Below are 15,638 nucleotides of genomic sequence, written 5' to 3'. Positions count from 1 at the left end.
GAGTAAGATATTTTACATAAAAGATATTTACATATAGTCCACAAGACAAAATAAATAGCTGAATTTATTAAAATGGCCCCATTCAAAAGTTTGTGAACCATTGATTCTTAATACTGTGTGTGGTTACCTGGATGATCTACGACTGTTTTTTTGTTTTGTGATGGTTGTTCATGAGTCCCTTGTTTGTTCTGAGCAGTTAAACTGAGCTCTGTTCTTCAGAAAAATCCTCCATGTCCTGCAGATTATTCAGTTTTCAAGGATTTTTTGCATATTTGAACCCTCTAAAGCAGTGACTGAATGATTTTGTGATCCATCTTTTCACACTGGGGACAACTGAGGGACTCAAACAAAACTAATAAAAAAGGTTCAGACATTCACTGATGCTCCAGAAGTTAACAGCCGGGGGGTGAAAACTTTTGAACAGGATGAAGATGTACAAATTTTTCTTTTTTTGTTGAAATATTTTTTTTCATTGAGTACTGCCCTTCAAAAGCAACAGAAGATACTTACATGTTTCCCGGAAGAAAAATTAAATACAATATACCTTGAACTTCAAATTCAAAAAGTTTTCACCCCCCGGCTCTTAATGCATCGTTTCCTTCGTGTTTCCTTCTTTTCAGCTGCAGTTTAGCAGGTTTGTGTTCAGTCTGTCTGCAGGTCATTTACTTCCTGTTTCTTTAGTCTTTTGATAGTAATGTGACAAAATGACAGAAACACCAAACTTTGCTTTACAATCAGTCAAATGACACACTTTCAATACAATTCTGATTCAATTTCAGTGCAGTAAACAACTAAAGCAGTTGAGTATTTGACATGCTTAAACCTGATTCTTATTAACTTATTCCAGTTCAACATAAACCTACTAAACCAGATCACTTCCATCAGAAACCTGTTCAGCTCAATCTCTCTAATATTTCTCTCTCTTACCTGTGAGTATCAGATTTGTCCACAAGACTCTTTGAACGGCTCAATAAATATTCTGTTGTTTAAAGAGGTTGATCATTTCAGGCGTCCATATTGTTGTTGATCAAGTTACTTTCACTTTCTCTGAATCTCTCTGAACTACAGTCATGTCAGAGCTCCTTCCCGTATTTACACATTTACATTTGTCTCTGTATTCAGTGTGTTGGTTCATGTGTGTCTGTTTGTATTGGGCCTGATGTTTCTATCAGGTCATGAAGAGATTTCAGCAGACTTACAAAAGCTTGATTGTTTGGCAACATTTGTTAAAAGTTTCCAGGACAAATTCTGCTCAATTTACACAATTTTCATAGCAATAAGAGTACAAAAAATGTCACTTATCCATTCATAGAAATTAATACTCTTTATTCAGATGCTGAGTGCTGAAATTTTCTTGATGTAAAATTGCAGCTGATTGATTTACATCCAATTTCATTTTGACAGATGGAGAGGAGAAAATATAATAAAAGTTTTCATGAAGTATCGAAAATAAATCAATTATGGAGCATAATAAGACAAAGTACAAGATATTAGAAACTGAAGAACAAATGATGAAAATAAATGATCGTCATCCTTTAAGGAGCAGCACATTGAACTAAGAACAACAAAACAGACCAGAAAAAACTGCTTTGTCCTTTGAACAAATGAGACAAAACTGGAGCTTTCAGGAAAGTCACATCAGCTTTATGTTCACAGACACAAAAACAAAAAACAAAAAAAACAAGAACATTATACCCGCTGTGAAACACAGAGGAGCTTGATCATGTTTTTGGGCTTCTTTGCTGCATCTGGCACAGGAGGCCTTGAATCTGTGCAGGGCAAAATGAAATCAAGACTATCAAGGCGTTCTGAGAAACGAACTGCCCCGTGTCAGAAAGCTCTTTTTCAGTGGAACATCACGAGTCCTCCAACAGGATAATGACCAAAACATACAGCTAAAAACACCCAAGAATGGCTACGAACAAAACTTTGGCCTATTCTGAAGTGGCCTGAACTGAATCCATCAAACATCTATGTAAAGAGCTGAAACATTTAGAGAAAGATCCTTCAATCCTGAGACAGTTGGAGCAGATTATTCAGGAAGAACGAGCCGAACTTCCTGTTGAAATGAGCAGAAATCTCACTGAGAGCCACAGAAACTGCCTGTAAACAAAATATAAAGTTAAGGGTCCATCGTTTTTGACCAGACCATTTTTAATTTGTTTTATTATTCAAAATATTCAGTTGAATCAAAAATATGGATTAAACGATGGATGTCACTTTCAAGTTATTTAAGAGAAAATTGTGGGTTCATCTATTATCAGGTACCAACAATTTTGTCCACCTCTTCATTTAATAATAATAATAATAATAATAATAATAAACATTTATTTGTATAGCACTTTTCATACATGCAATGCAACTCAAAGTGCTTCACAAGCATAAAAACAAATACAATTTCAAATATACAATACAATACAATACAATACAATAAAATACAATTTCACACAATGTCAATATAAAAATACTCAAAAACAAGTATAAAAGACAAATGGATAAATGTAAAATAAAGAAATTGGCAATACAGTTTGACCTCAATATCAATATAAAATAATAGAAATAAAACAACTGTAAGAGAATCAGAAGGTAAAATAAAACATAAAACAGACTTACACACAACTCCACACCATATTGTTATATTGATAAGCAAGTCTTAACCCACCTTTTAAAAATATGAATGCTGGAAGCCTCTTTTGCTTCATTTGGAAGACATTCCTAATTTTTGGAGCATAGTGGCTAAAAGAAATACCACAAGATCATTTATGATTTACTGTGTAATGTGCCAGAAGAGCACTAGAGGATCTTAAAGGGTTAGTTCACCCAAAAATGAAAATTCTGTCATTTATTACTCACCCTCATGCCGTTCCACACCCGTAAGACCTTCGTTAATCTTCGGAGCACAAATTGAGATATTTTTGTTGAAATCTGATGGCTCCGTGAGGCCTACATAGGGAGCAATGACATTTCCTCTCTCAAGATCCATTAATGTACTAAAAACATATTTAAATCAGTTCATGTGAGTACAGTGGTTCAATATTAATATTATAAAGTGACAAGAATATTTTTGGTGCGCCAAAACAAACAAAATAACGAATTATTTAGTGATGGCCGATTTCAAAACACTGCTTCAGGAAGCTTCGGAGCGTAATGAATCAGCGTGTCGAATCCGCAGTTCGGAGCGCCAAAGTCACGTGATTTCAGCAGTTTGGCGGTTTGACAAGTGATCCGAATCATGATTCGACACGCTGATTCATTATGCTCAGAATCTTCCTGAAACAGTGTTTTGAAATCGGCCATCACTAAATAAGTCGTTAATATTCTCGTTACTTTATAATATTAATATTGAACCACTGTACTCACATGAACTGATTTAAATATGTTTTTAGTACATTAATGGATCTTGAGAGAGGAAATGTCATCGCTCCCTATATAGGCCTCACGGAGCCATCGGATTTCAACAAAAATATCTCAATTTGCGTTCCGAAGATTAACGAAGGTCTTACGGGTGTGGAACGGCATGAGCGTGAGTTTCCCAGTGAAAGAGTAGAAAGAGTAGTGAAAGAGACTCTCCTCAGAGTCTCCAGACTCTCATCAGTCTTCACACTGATCTCAGACCAGCTCCTGGTCATATCTGCAAAGAGAAATGATGAAGATAAATCACCTACACGACAAGTTTAAACACACTTGACTAAAGGTTTGCTGGAGGACAACTGGTCGGGGGCCCAATGCAATAAACTGTACAGGGAGAGAAATTAGAAATAATAAAGATAAATAGTACTAGTCAAATGTTCAGACACAAAGATTCTGTTTATATTAATGAAATTAGTTTATCATATTAATAGTAGCATAAGCAGTATTCAGTAGTCAGCTGGCCATATTGCAAAATTAACTAAGACATGGTGATTAATGTACAATGTTTAAATAAAAATGAGTGTTCAAACATTTGACTGGTAGTGAGTGTACATTTGTGAATTTTACATTTCAAGTAGGCTATTATTTACACACACAAAAAAAGAAAAAAGTAATGCATTAATTTGTTATTTTTCTGGATAAATGACTTGTATGGAGGAATAGCGTCTATATCCACATACCTCCTAAACATATATAAACATTATATTTCCTGTTTCTTTAGTCCAGGGTTTCTCAACTCTGACCCTCGACATCCACTTTCATGCGTTTAGCTTCAAACCTAAACAAACACATCTGCGTTCATTTGTAATTCCCTAAAGTCTCCAGCAGATGCCGCCATTCTCTCACAAATGACTGCTGTTGTCACTGACTCCGTTTGGCAACATCATAAAGACATAATGCGATTAAACTAAGCAATACTGTGATTAAACTTTAGCTCATGTATACAGAATATTTTGGTTATGTTGGTGGTATTATGATTATAATCGGAGTAAACAATCACAGTAAGACGTGAAGTGCTACCATTTTATTCGCATTATACAGTTTACACTGTAATTGATTTTCTTTCACTCTGATCAAAGTCAGTTCTACGCATAAATGTAAGGTTACGATGACAAACGAGTTTAAAAATAAATAAATAAACTTAAGAAAAAGTACAGATAAACTTTTCCCCCTCAAAACTTACAAATATAGGCTATGGTTTTATGACTAGGTGTAGTTTTAATCTTGGTCTAAAAGCAATAACACGATGTCCTTCCTGCCTGTAAAGTATGTATTTTCACTCCTCCGCGCACCTGCTCGCGCAGACATCACAAGTCATCAGCGCGTTTCATTCAATGCAGAGTTAGACAGACATCAGTCACAAGCACCGAAACAGAAACAGCAGCCACCTTTTACAGTTCAACGAGCTTATTCTGTGTTCATGCCATAACTACCGTAATTTGGAAGAGATGACGGTTTGTGACTGGAATTTATGCGTTTCCATGGCAACACTATTACCGACCAAATGAATCTGCAGCAGTCAGGTGGTACAGGTCAGAGCTCTTTAAGTTGTTTATGTTGATTATAATTGTAATGTAATGTGCTTTGAGACATGAGGTAGTTTAACACCATCTCTCTTGATGCTTTTGTTTGCTCCCTGCTGTACGCGGTCATGTGTTTTGAAGGAGGCGTGGCTTTGAAGGGATGATGGGAACTTATGCTTTCAAAGCTAACTTGCTATTGCTAGCCTCTCCAAAAATTGCCTACCCTACCCTTAATTTACTAGATACACTTCTACACCATTAGTTATTGTTCATTTTATCATTTACTAATGCAAGTCTTCATTAATTAATGCACTTTGAATTAACATAAACAAAACATGAACAACTGTATTTTTATTAACAAACATGATCTTAGTATAATTTGTGACTTTATTCCAACAGATTGAGACACTTTAGTTAACACAGACAGACACTCTTCCTCATAACTAGTAACACACAGAAGGGGCAGCAGGTTCAGTTCAGTGACCTACATAGATCTGGTTCAAGCAGGCGTTTGACATGATGACACAGATCTGCACAGCTCCTCAAATCACACACTGGACACTGTACACTTATATAAGAGCAGACAGGACTCTACAGTACAGAAAACCTCTTTACAGCTACTGTGGGTCAGTGAGAGAGACCTCGACTAAAGTCAACACTCGACTCACAGCGAGCTGCAGAAATGAGACGTCCGTGTCGTAATCAAACCTGCTGACAGTCAGCAAACCTGCTCTATTTCTGCATTGACTGTACCGACCACATTCTCACTCATGGTCATAAATCACTGTAGAGAAAATCCTGCAACTGAAGGTGTGACTCTTTCTCAGAAATGAGACAAGGTTCATGACCATTAGATGTCAATCACTGCATTAGACTTCACAAAATCATGCAGTTCCTCAAGTCTCCAGTTTAAGATCACCTACACTGACCCTGAAAGTATTTAGACAATCAAGTTACACTTAAAAATGTCTGAATGTCACCGCATCAGTTAAAATAAATACCAAAGCAAGTGTGTGTGTGTGTGTGTGTGTTGCAGGATCTTTTCCCAGGGGTTTGTGGGTCACTCACCGAAGAGCATGAAGAGGAGGACACATATCAGCGTGGCCACGATCACCAACACCGTCAAACCAACACTCTGCCACATCCTCCCCTCCTTTCCTAGAAGAAAAACAAAGAAAAAACTCCTTCACATCTGTATGAGCTCTATAAGATCATCATGTTCTCAATTCAACACTACAGCTGTGATGCCCTGCAGAAACACATTAATTGTGTCTGATATTATACTTCTGAAAAAGATTTCAAATATCATATGATATGCATAATCATATAGGATCATACAGTTCTGCTCAGTTTACTTGCCTTTTGCAGAAGCTGCAACAGATCATAACGTTAGATAGATTACACGTTGCATGTTTAAAATCGAGATCAACACAACATGTCTGGATAATACCATAGCAATAAAACAACAAACCATTTAAATAATAAAAAATCCCACTTAATCATACGTCACATTACACAAAGCAACAATCTTCCATCGTATCACTATGTTTCAGACACTGACACTTTGACAATAGTTCAGCGATGGTACTTTGAAATATAAAACATTGTACTGAAACTGATCATGAACAGTGTCGCTATATCATATCATAATATCATGTGATAAATCTGATTTTGCATGTGTGATATCAGTATAAAGTGTCGTCACTGACACACGCAGAGGTCCGATGCTGATATGAGTCATGCAGATGAAAGTGTTTATGTTTATGATGATCAGATTTATGATCAAACTTACAGTCGTTCACTCCTCACAGTCTTCACGCCGAATCCCGCGGGGACGGAGGCCGGTAGCGCGTGTCATGGAGGGGCTCAAATATTCTCCTTATCTACATCATTGCGACATTTACAGAGAAAATAGAATAACGAGAAAACACCGAGCTCGAGTCAACAACACACTCAATCTGAGATAATTATATATTATTATACAATAATAATAGTCTATGTTTGGCCTTTAATTATTCTCTTGTCTTTGTGATAATGTTACAAAAGCTTTCTATTTCAGATAAATGCTGTTCTTTTGAACTTTCTATTCATCAAATATTCCTGAAGAAAAAAAAAAAACGGTACACAACTGTTTTCAACATTGATAGTAATAATAAATGTTTCTTGAGCAGCAAATCATCATATTAGAATGATTTCTGAAGGATCACGTGACACTGAAGACTGGAGTAATGATGCTGAAAATTCAGCTTTGATCACAGGAATAAATTACATTTTAAAATATATTCAAATAGAAGAGTTATTTTAAATTGTAAAAATATTTCACAATAGTCTATTGCTGTTTTTGCTGTATTTTGGATCAAATAAATGAAGCCTTGGTGAGCAGAAGAGACTTTTTAAAAACATTAAAAAATCTTACCATTCATAATCTTCTGACCGTTAGTGTAATTCATCTATAAATCATTTCTGCAGAAAAACAGTGATTTCATCGTCCAGCTCAGCTCAGTTCTCGTCTAATAGTGTCAGTGCAGACAAATCAATAATACTGCTGAATATAAAGTTAAACTCAATTAATTGTTGAGGTAATCATGTAGGTTAATATTAGACACAATAAAACAAAAACAACAATTAATCAATTAAAAGTACAAAATAAAGTCTTTATTCAGATGCTGTATCACTTTGATGTAAAACAGCTACAACAAATGATTCTCATCCTTTGAGTAAGAACACATAACTTTAATGTTTTTAAACATTATTACATGAAGCATTATTTTCATCAAGTATTTCATATTGGGGTATAAATTCATTTATTGTATTTGACAGGTGTGATGATCAGTGGAGTTGAGTTTTTACCTCCATAGTTTATGGATGGGCTAAAATATGGATAGAGTTTCTCAGTGAAAGACTGACCAGTGAAAGAGTAGATATGAGAGCTGGACTCCACATCATAAAAGGAGACCAGACCCTCCTCATAATCCACAAACACACCGACCCGCTGCGGCTTCACTCTCAGACACAGAGAGACCGAGGGACCAGCACAGGCCCAATATTCATTCCCATTCCTCATAACCACAGTCCAACATCCATTACTGGGACTCAGTGTGATCTCTCTGTTCCTGTCAATGGATTCTCTGGCCACTCCTAAACTCCAGTCAGTCTTTTTCTTCACCTGCACCTCAAAATAAAATCTCCCTGAGGAGAATCCCTCCTTTCCCAGGACACAGGGACATAAATCAAATCTCTCTGGCTTGTCTGGGAGTTTCTGTCTAATGTCTCCATGTCTCACTTGTTTTCCATCATCAGACAGGATGAGATATGAATTAGCTGTATCAGGATCCAGAGTCACATCCACTGAGAAAACACAGAATATGATTCACAACTTAATACAGATGATGTTTTTAGTATTTAATCAGTGTTTAATCATCCTGTAGGTCGGTAATGAAGCTGTGAGTATATGAATGTAATCTAGTGTAGCTCAGACACACACTGTACCTTCATACTGCTGCATCCTCTTCAGATCTGTAGAGACTAATGACAATAAAACATCTTCAGATCTTTGAGATAGTCAAGCTTTAAGTTATATTTCAAGAATTATGAACAACATCATGTTTTATCTGATAAATGTGTGTTTTTTAGCACTGTTAAGCTGTTGGAGCTTCAGACCTGATATTTCACACACATCCCTCTTCTCATGAAGATCAAATCTGCCTCTTAAACCCATGATGTTTATTAATCTGATTGTCTGCTTAGTTAATATAATATTCTGTAACGTCACGCCAGCATAGGGAGCCCTCTCCCGAGTATTGACTGTGTGCCGCTCCCCTCTGCTTCATGAGACACTTCCTGTTTGTGGGACATTTAAGCATGGCTCGGCTATCAGGCCATTGTGAAGTATTGCCAGTTTACCTGCCTTACCGAGCGTTTGTTTATCATTGTCTTGCTTATCTTATGTATGACCATTGCCTGTTTAGTTCTGTTCCTGCCTCTTGGATTGCCCCTTTCGATTTGTTGCTTGGATTTGGACTGCCTTATTGTGTATTTACCTCTGCCTGCCGACTTGGACTTGTTTGCTGTGGACATTATTAAACAACTGCATATGGATTAACGCCGCCTCTGCCTCATTACAATATTAATAAAACTGTTGAAACACTGATTGAGCGATTACACGAGACATGATACATTTCAGTAAGTTGTACTGGTTCTTTCAACATCTAATGTTCATTCATGTTTATTTTGTGCTGTAACTAGTAGTAAAGAGGAAGAGATGATCGGTTCACGTGCCGCTTGAACTACAGCAATATGTCACGCCATTTTAAGAGCGCAAAAACTGTATTGTTTGAATTTCGTAATAAAACGTACAAAATTTGAAAGCTGAAAGTCTGTCTGCGCATGGTCTGTGTCCTCTTTACTCCGCAATGTTTTTACACTGAGAATATGGATGATAAATATATGAATCTGTACAGTGTATTTGATATTGTCGTACCAGTTAGTGTGAGTTTCTCCTGTACAGTGTCCTGCAGTTGAGTCAGAGCTCTCCTCAGAGTCTCCAGACTCTCATCAGTCTTCACACTGATCTCAGACCAGTTCCTGGTGTTTCTAGAGCTGCACAGGGATGAGTAAATCTACAGCAGGAGAGAGGAGAAATCCTTCAGCATGGGGAGTGTTATGGTGTCATATACTGCATTATCATTGATCAGAGAGATGTTGACTGACCTGTAGGAGGTGGAGGTGATCTTCAGTGTGTGAGAGCTGCTCCAGCTCAGTGTTTCTCATCTTTAGCTCAGTGATCTCCTGCTCCAGCTCTTCAATGAGCACTTCCTCCTGTTTCTCTGCTGCTTTCTGCTGCTCCTCCATCATCTCCAGCAGTTCAGTCTGACATCTCTCAATGGAGCGGATGAGATCAGTGAAGAGCTCAACACAGGCTGCTTTCTCCTTCTCTTTGTTTCTCTGCTCAACCACGACAATCAACAAATTATAATCAGTGTTACTATTGCTCAGACTAAAGTGTTATTAGAGGATTTTCAAAATAACTTCATCCTGTACCGACTGTACTGAATGATTCCTTAAATCATGTGTCTTGTTGAGGAGAGGTGTTACGTGTTATTACTTTAAGTTATTAAAGTAAAAACGAATAAAAAAAGCATGTAATCATGATTGCAATAGCGCTTTCATAAAGCAATTCACTAAACACAAATGTAATATTAAGTAAATTACATTATAGACACAATATTGACTGTTACTTTGTCTATTTTTGTGTTGCCAGCTAAAACAGTTTCAACTTCCAAACAAAACTGCAGCAGAAACAATTACTGAGCATGTCTGAGCAACACATACAGTAGTGTTTCCATGTTTGTATCTGTCTGTCGTTTAAACAAGTATTAAACCAAATCAATTCAAATTGATGATTCTCTCATAGACAGCACATGTCGCCACCTACTGGTCTATCGATGTAACCTGCAGAAAGAATCACTGTAAATCACTGTAAAACACAGACTGCCTGTCTGGAACAAATGCATACAATCGGATTGATACAAACAGTGAAAGTCCCCCGAACTAACTAATATTTAAGAAAATTGAATTACATAATTTAACTCACTTTTCTGACTTCTGCTGAGTGTTTGACATCTTGAATCTTCTTGATTCTGTCCTGGATCATCTGCTGCACGTCTTTCTGTGTCTCCATCAGTTGAGTCTATAGACACAGAACAACACACACATTTATCACAACAGAGATTTACTGTCTTCTGAGGAAACCATGAACTTTTTTGTTTTACAAAATGAAGAAATGTGATTCCTGTTGATATGAGCCCTTTAAATCAGTTTTGTCAGTAACTTCTACCTTCTTCTCTTCACTCTCCTCTTCTATAGGAACAGTGTTGTGGTTCTTGTGTTCTGTTACAGTGCAGATCGGACACACGATTGTCTGATCATCTCTACAGAACAGCTCCAGAGGTCTCTCATGTTTCTGACATATATAGTCCTCCAGATTCCTCACAGGATTGATCAGTTTGTGTTTCTTTAAACCTGCCACTCTCAAATGAGGCTCCAGGTGAGTTTCACAGTAAGAGCTCTGACACACCAGACACGACTTCAGGGCTTCCAGCTTTCTTTCCTCACAGACGTCACACAGAACTTCAGGTTTTTTCTTTTTATAGTGATCTACAACTTCTCGGAGTGTGGTATTAATCTTGAGATCAGGTCTGATCTTGAATGTTTCTTTACAGTATGGACAGTTGCAGGTCTGGCTGTTGTCCCAGCACTTATTCAGACAGGTCTTGCAGAAGTTGTGTCCACATGGAGTGCTGACTGGATCAGTGAACACATCCAGACATATCGAGCACTGAAGCTCCTCAGTCAGTGGACCGCTGGAGGATGACATCACTGGACAGAGAAATGAAGAGAATGAATGACCATCAATATAGTCAAAAGCAGGGCTCTGAACCGGTTCAAGGAACGAAAACGAAAACCGGAAACGAACGAAATTTTGACCGGAACGTAACTAGAAACGAAATCAAATGTAATCGTTCTGAACAGAAACGCTAATTTGAAATGGCCATTAACCGGTTAATAACGTTATTTTATCGTTCTGTTTAATATTTAGATTTTGCAGTCAGCCAATCACGAATTCAAATAATACAGATGCAAATGTGACGCTGACACCTCCAATGTGTGTGAAATGCCCTCGCTGACGCTCTCAGGCTCAGCTGTCAAGTCATCATAGGTTAGGTAAGTCACAATGGCAATGCCCTGGCATTAGTTTTTCCGATGATATATGTCACTAACCGTCAAGCATTAAGTCTGCATTTAAGTGAAAATGAATGTCAAGTATGCAGCTTGTTGTGCGTTTTGAAACCAGCAAAAATTGCAGGATATATAGAACATGAGTTCACACAATGTCACATCACGCATCTGCAGCGCTTCTGTGAACAGAGTAAACAAAAGAAACTATAGGCCTACATAACACATACTAAAATAAAAGGGAATATTTAGGCCTATAGGCTACGCGAAATATTTCACTATATAATTAGGTCTACAGATTAACAAAACTAAAGTGGTTCATTGTGGCGCACTCCAAAGATCTAGGAAAGGAAACAGACATTCTGCTTGTTTTCGTTATTTGAGTGTCTTTTGTAAGTGTATGAATGTGTCTTGTTTTTACCTGTATGACCATAAATTACAGTTTACTCTCTTATAAGGAAAAAACAATCCAGTGGTCGCGCCGGCGCCTTACGCGCGCACACACAAATTCTTTCATTGCTTATTTAAATCGCTCGCAGCCTGTTAAATATTAAAATAAAATACAACCAACCAAACATAAAACGTTACACTGCTCAATTCAATTCTGTAATACAATCTGCCGTTTACCACCCGTGACCACCACCTGACTGTGCTGTTATGTGAAGGATGATGTCGATAATGTGAGTGAAGTATAAAGCTTAGCCTACATAATAAATAATAATTCAGCATTCGTCTCGAAAATGGAAACAGTGCCGAATGAGCGGGGGAGCAGCTAGCAATTTTGGGCCCTATGAAAGAATTTGAGGTTGGGGCCCCTACCGCACCAAACATACAAGTCAACCTAGTTATCCAAAATCTTTGTCTGCAATTTAATAATAATGACCTATTTCTTTTGCTATTGCTTTGATCACTAGGTATCAGTATTTAGTCAGAGACCTCCCATGTCTATAGCTAGCACTAGAAGATGATTTATTATGCAAATATAAATGTAGGCTAATAGAAAAATACAGTAATCAAATATTCTTATTCGTACATTCTTAAACAAAACCAATTGTTCAGTCAAAAATTCAAGAAGGTTTATATTCTAAAGCTCTAACTTGTACTCGTCCTTAAAATAACATAGTTCTTGTAATTGTTAACTATAGCATTTGTTACAATAAGGATACAATTACAGGTAAGACCATTTTTTCTTTCTTTCTTTTTATAGCATTTGTTATGAAATATAGCAACACAGTTTAGAAACTATAGCTACAACATGCCACAGCTGTAATATAAATCTTTAGTGAAAAATCTATTCCCTTAACAGATTATCTATTATAAATTCTACAACTAGTCAAAATTTGCCACAATAAAAACAACAGAACTAACAGAACTTTCTAATCAAACCGGTTTCGAAATGTTAATAATACAGAAGGAACGCTGGAACAGAAACGTTAAAATAGAATATGTTGTAATGGAATCTTGAGATATGTAGTCTTCACTTCACAGCCGGTGGAAAAGAATTGGGATAGGACTCAGGAAGAAATGATGTTCATGGAGGCGATTATTAACGTTATTGTAGTATGAAGCAGAGCAGGACCGAGTGTTGTGGGAGCTGAACGAGGCCGCTGGAGCGATTGCGCAACACACGCTGCGAGCAGCGGAACTTTTATTATGCCACAGTCGCCGGCACCGCTTCCGCTTTTCCAGTCAAGTGTATGAGGTAACGCAGCTCTGTTTATCATATTAGATACATTTGAGTGTGTTGAAAATGATGTTATAACGTTACCCTGTGCATTCGCTCGGTGGCTGCTGTGAGACATTTGTTTGAGACACACTGCAGTAAGCTAGATCGATTTTAGAATATCATATTAAATGCTGGATGGCTTGTGTTGATAAATGGCATGCAATTAATTTTAAAACGTATTGTATGATGGAGAAAATTCGGTATTACTGTTACTAAAAATAAAGCTGCATCTGATTATGCTATGTTAGCTACTTCACAAAATAGTGTTTTTCTCTGAGGCGTGGTAAAGCATGATACTCGCAAAAATTCAAGAAAATTAGATATAAACAATAAGACTAAACGTGTTGAGCAATAATTAGTTTTCTGTCTATAAATGTAACCAAACAGTTGTTCCCTTGCCTATTAAAACATGTAATATATTAAAGCATCTTTGGTGTTTCCATGGTTTTTACAAAATAAAACCGGAAACCGAGGGTAACATGGGTATGACGCAATTGACAGGCGACTCCTCACACGTCGCGGAGCCTTGGTTAAAATTGCAATTTTCTTACGATTTACAAATAGTTGTAAACATTTGGGATATTGTAAGTACTCAAGTGAACAAAATATATAACACTGGCCTAGTGGTTTTTGGATATTTTACTGCAAAACTCTTACATATTGCACCTTTAAATTATGTTTTTGTTTTGCTTTTTAATGAGGAAAATGAGAGTCATGCAGCAATTCTTTTTTCTGTTATTATCTTACCTGGAGGTGGAGTTATACTCCGTCTCCTGGTCTCTCTTCCTTTTGATGATCTTGATGCCGATTCTGCCATTGCTTTTCCCCTTTTTAAACCTTTTTGAGACAAATCAAAACAAACTAAAGGGACTGCTGTTAGGAAAGGTACAAATAATTAATTCTCTCCTCAAAATAAATATTTTTTATGACTAAGTGTAATTTTCTTCTTGTTTTATGTAAAGTGACTCTCACCTGCTTATAGCAGGTCTGTCTGTGTGCAGGTAATTTACTTCCTGATTCTGTAGTTTTTATGTTGTGTAAAAAACACCAAAATTTACAACCAATAAGTCAAATGACATATTTACAATACAATTTTGATATCATTTCAGTGCAGTAAACAACTAAAGAGTATTTGACATTCTTAAACCTGATTCAGTTCAACTCATTCCAGTTCAACATAAATCTACTAAACCAGATCACTTCCATCAGAAACCCGTTCAGCTCAATCTCTCTTATATTTCTATCTCTTACCTGTGAGTATCAGATTTGTCCACAAGGCTCTTTGAACGACTCAATAAATATTCTGTTGTTTAAAGAAGTTGATCGTCTCAGGCGTCCATATTGCTGTTGATCAAGGTTCACTTTCTCTGAATCTCTCTGAACTACAGTGATGTCAGAGCTCCTCCTGTATTCACACATTTACATTTGTCTCTGTATTCAGTGTGTTGGTTCATGTGAGCCTGTTTGTATTGGGACTGATGTTTCTATCAGGTCATGAAGAGATTTCAGCACACTTACAAAAGCTTGATTGTTTGGCAACATTTGTTAAGAGTTTCCAGGACAAATTCTGTTCAACTTGCAGATGTTTCATAGGACAATAATAGCACTGAAATGTCAACAATTAATTAATAAAAATTATTAGACTTTATCCAGATTATGTAATTATTTTGATATAAAACAAGCAGCATTTTACATGTAATTATACTTTGTCAGGTGGAGAAGAGAAAAGAGATGACTTGAGGAAATAATACTGAAACATGCAGAAAATTAATTTATGGAATATTATAACAAAGAAAATTTACATTACATTTTAAATGGAAACATGCAATTACAACATATGAAAAAATGTATATGCTGAGAAGTAGCAGCATATTTTATTTTTTTATTTTCATCATGTATTTCATGTTGGGTGTAAATTCATTTATTGTAACTAACAGGTGTGATGATCAGTGGGCTTGAATTTTTACCTTTATCGTTCTGGGCTAAAATAAGTACAATGAACTTTCATTATTATTTGAGTGAAACAAACTCATTTCATTTAATTCGTTTCACTTTTTGGTTTTACAGTGTACTTGTTATTTATTTCCTTTCGAAAGATGTGTTTATCAATCGTTTTTTCTTTAATTACAGATGTTTTTATATATTTTTTTCTAAATATGACAACAATCACATAACCCATAGAGAGATCGCACTGTCAGAGAATTTATACATATAAAATACATGATATTAGAGTTTTAAAATAA

General features: G+C 36.4%; 3 protein-coding genes and 1 long non-coding RNA gene across 10 annotated transcripts in view; 1 reads left to right on the top strand and 3 right to left on the bottom strand.

Moving 5' to 3' along the window:
* Positions 1 to 6,897, bottom strand: part of LOC127501637 (zinc-binding protein A33-like) — a 39,250-nt gene extending 32,353 nt beyond the window's left edge. Inside the window, 2 exon segments of the mRNA XM_051873760.1 lie at positions 6,003 to 6,092; positions 6,727 to 6,897. Of these exon segments, the coding sequence (XP_051729720.1) occupies positions 6,003 to 6,078 (76 nt within the window). The 5' untranslated portion in view covers positions 6,079 to 6,092; positions 6,727 to 6,897.
* The window catches only part of LOC127501642 (uncharacterized), a 69,646-nt gene extending 58,329 nt beyond the window's left edge, over positions 1 to 11,317 (top strand). Inside the window, exon 3 of the long non-coding RNA XR_007926659.1 lies at positions 11,204 to 11,317. This is a non-coding gene — a long non-coding RNA (uncharacterized LOC127501642). The remainder of the gene's footprint in view (positions 1 to 11,203) is intronic.
* LOC127501613 (E3 ubiquitin-protein ligase TRIM21-like) overlaps positions 1 to 15,638 on the bottom strand; it is a 63,514-nt gene that overhangs the window by 44,603 nt on the left and 3,273 nt on the right. Inside the window, exon 1 of one of the 5 annotated variants that reach the window (XM_051873698.1) lies at positions 9,645 to 9,744. The exons of 1 other annotated variant lie outside the window; for it this stretch is intronic. The gene's annotated coding sequence lies outside the window, so the exon portion shown is untranslated. 3 more of the 5 variants (XM_051873700.1, XM_051873699.1, XM_051873703.1) reach the window with 3 other exon arrangements.
* LOC127501617 (E3 ubiquitin-protein ligase TRIM39-like) lies at positions 7,575 to 14,928 on the bottom strand. 3 transcript variants are annotated; one of them, XM_051873722.1, is made up of 9 exons: positions 14,647 to 14,927; positions 14,368 to 14,414; positions 14,143 to 14,232; positions 10,771 to 11,312; positions 10,528 to 10,623; positions 9,645 to 9,878; positions 9,415 to 9,553; positions 8,424 to 8,459; positions 7,578 to 8,282 (listed from the first exon to the last, which is right to left on the bottom strand). In XM_051873722.1, the coding sequence occupies exons 3-9, from the start codon at positions 14,210 to 14,212 to the stop codon at positions 7,735 to 7,737; spliced, it is 1,665 nt and encodes a 554-aa protein (XP_051729682.1). In that variant the 5' UTR covers positions 14,213 to 14,232; positions 14,368 to 14,414; positions 14,647 to 14,927; the 3' UTR covers positions 7,578 to 7,734. The 3 variants fall into 3 exon arrangements, with proteins under 3 accessions (XP_051729683.1, XP_051729682.1, XP_051729681.1); XM_051873723.1 differs by lacking the exon at positions 14,368 to 14,414 and having other exon boundaries at positions 7,575 to 8,282; positions 8,424 to 8,450; positions 14,647 to 14,928; XM_051873721.1 differs by lacking the exon at positions 14,368 to 14,414 and having other exon boundaries at positions 14,647 to 14,926.

This window comes from Ctenopharyngodon idella, chromosome 19 (assembly GCF_019924925.1).
Source record: "Ctenopharyngodon idella isolate HZGC_01 chromosome 19, HZGC01, whole genome shotgun sequence".
Classification (NCBI taxonomy): Eukaryota; Metazoa; Chordata; class Actinopteri; order Cypriniformes; family Xenocyprididae; genus Ctenopharyngodon; species Ctenopharyngodon idella.
This window is presented reverse-complemented; position numbering and strand designations above follow the sequence as displayed.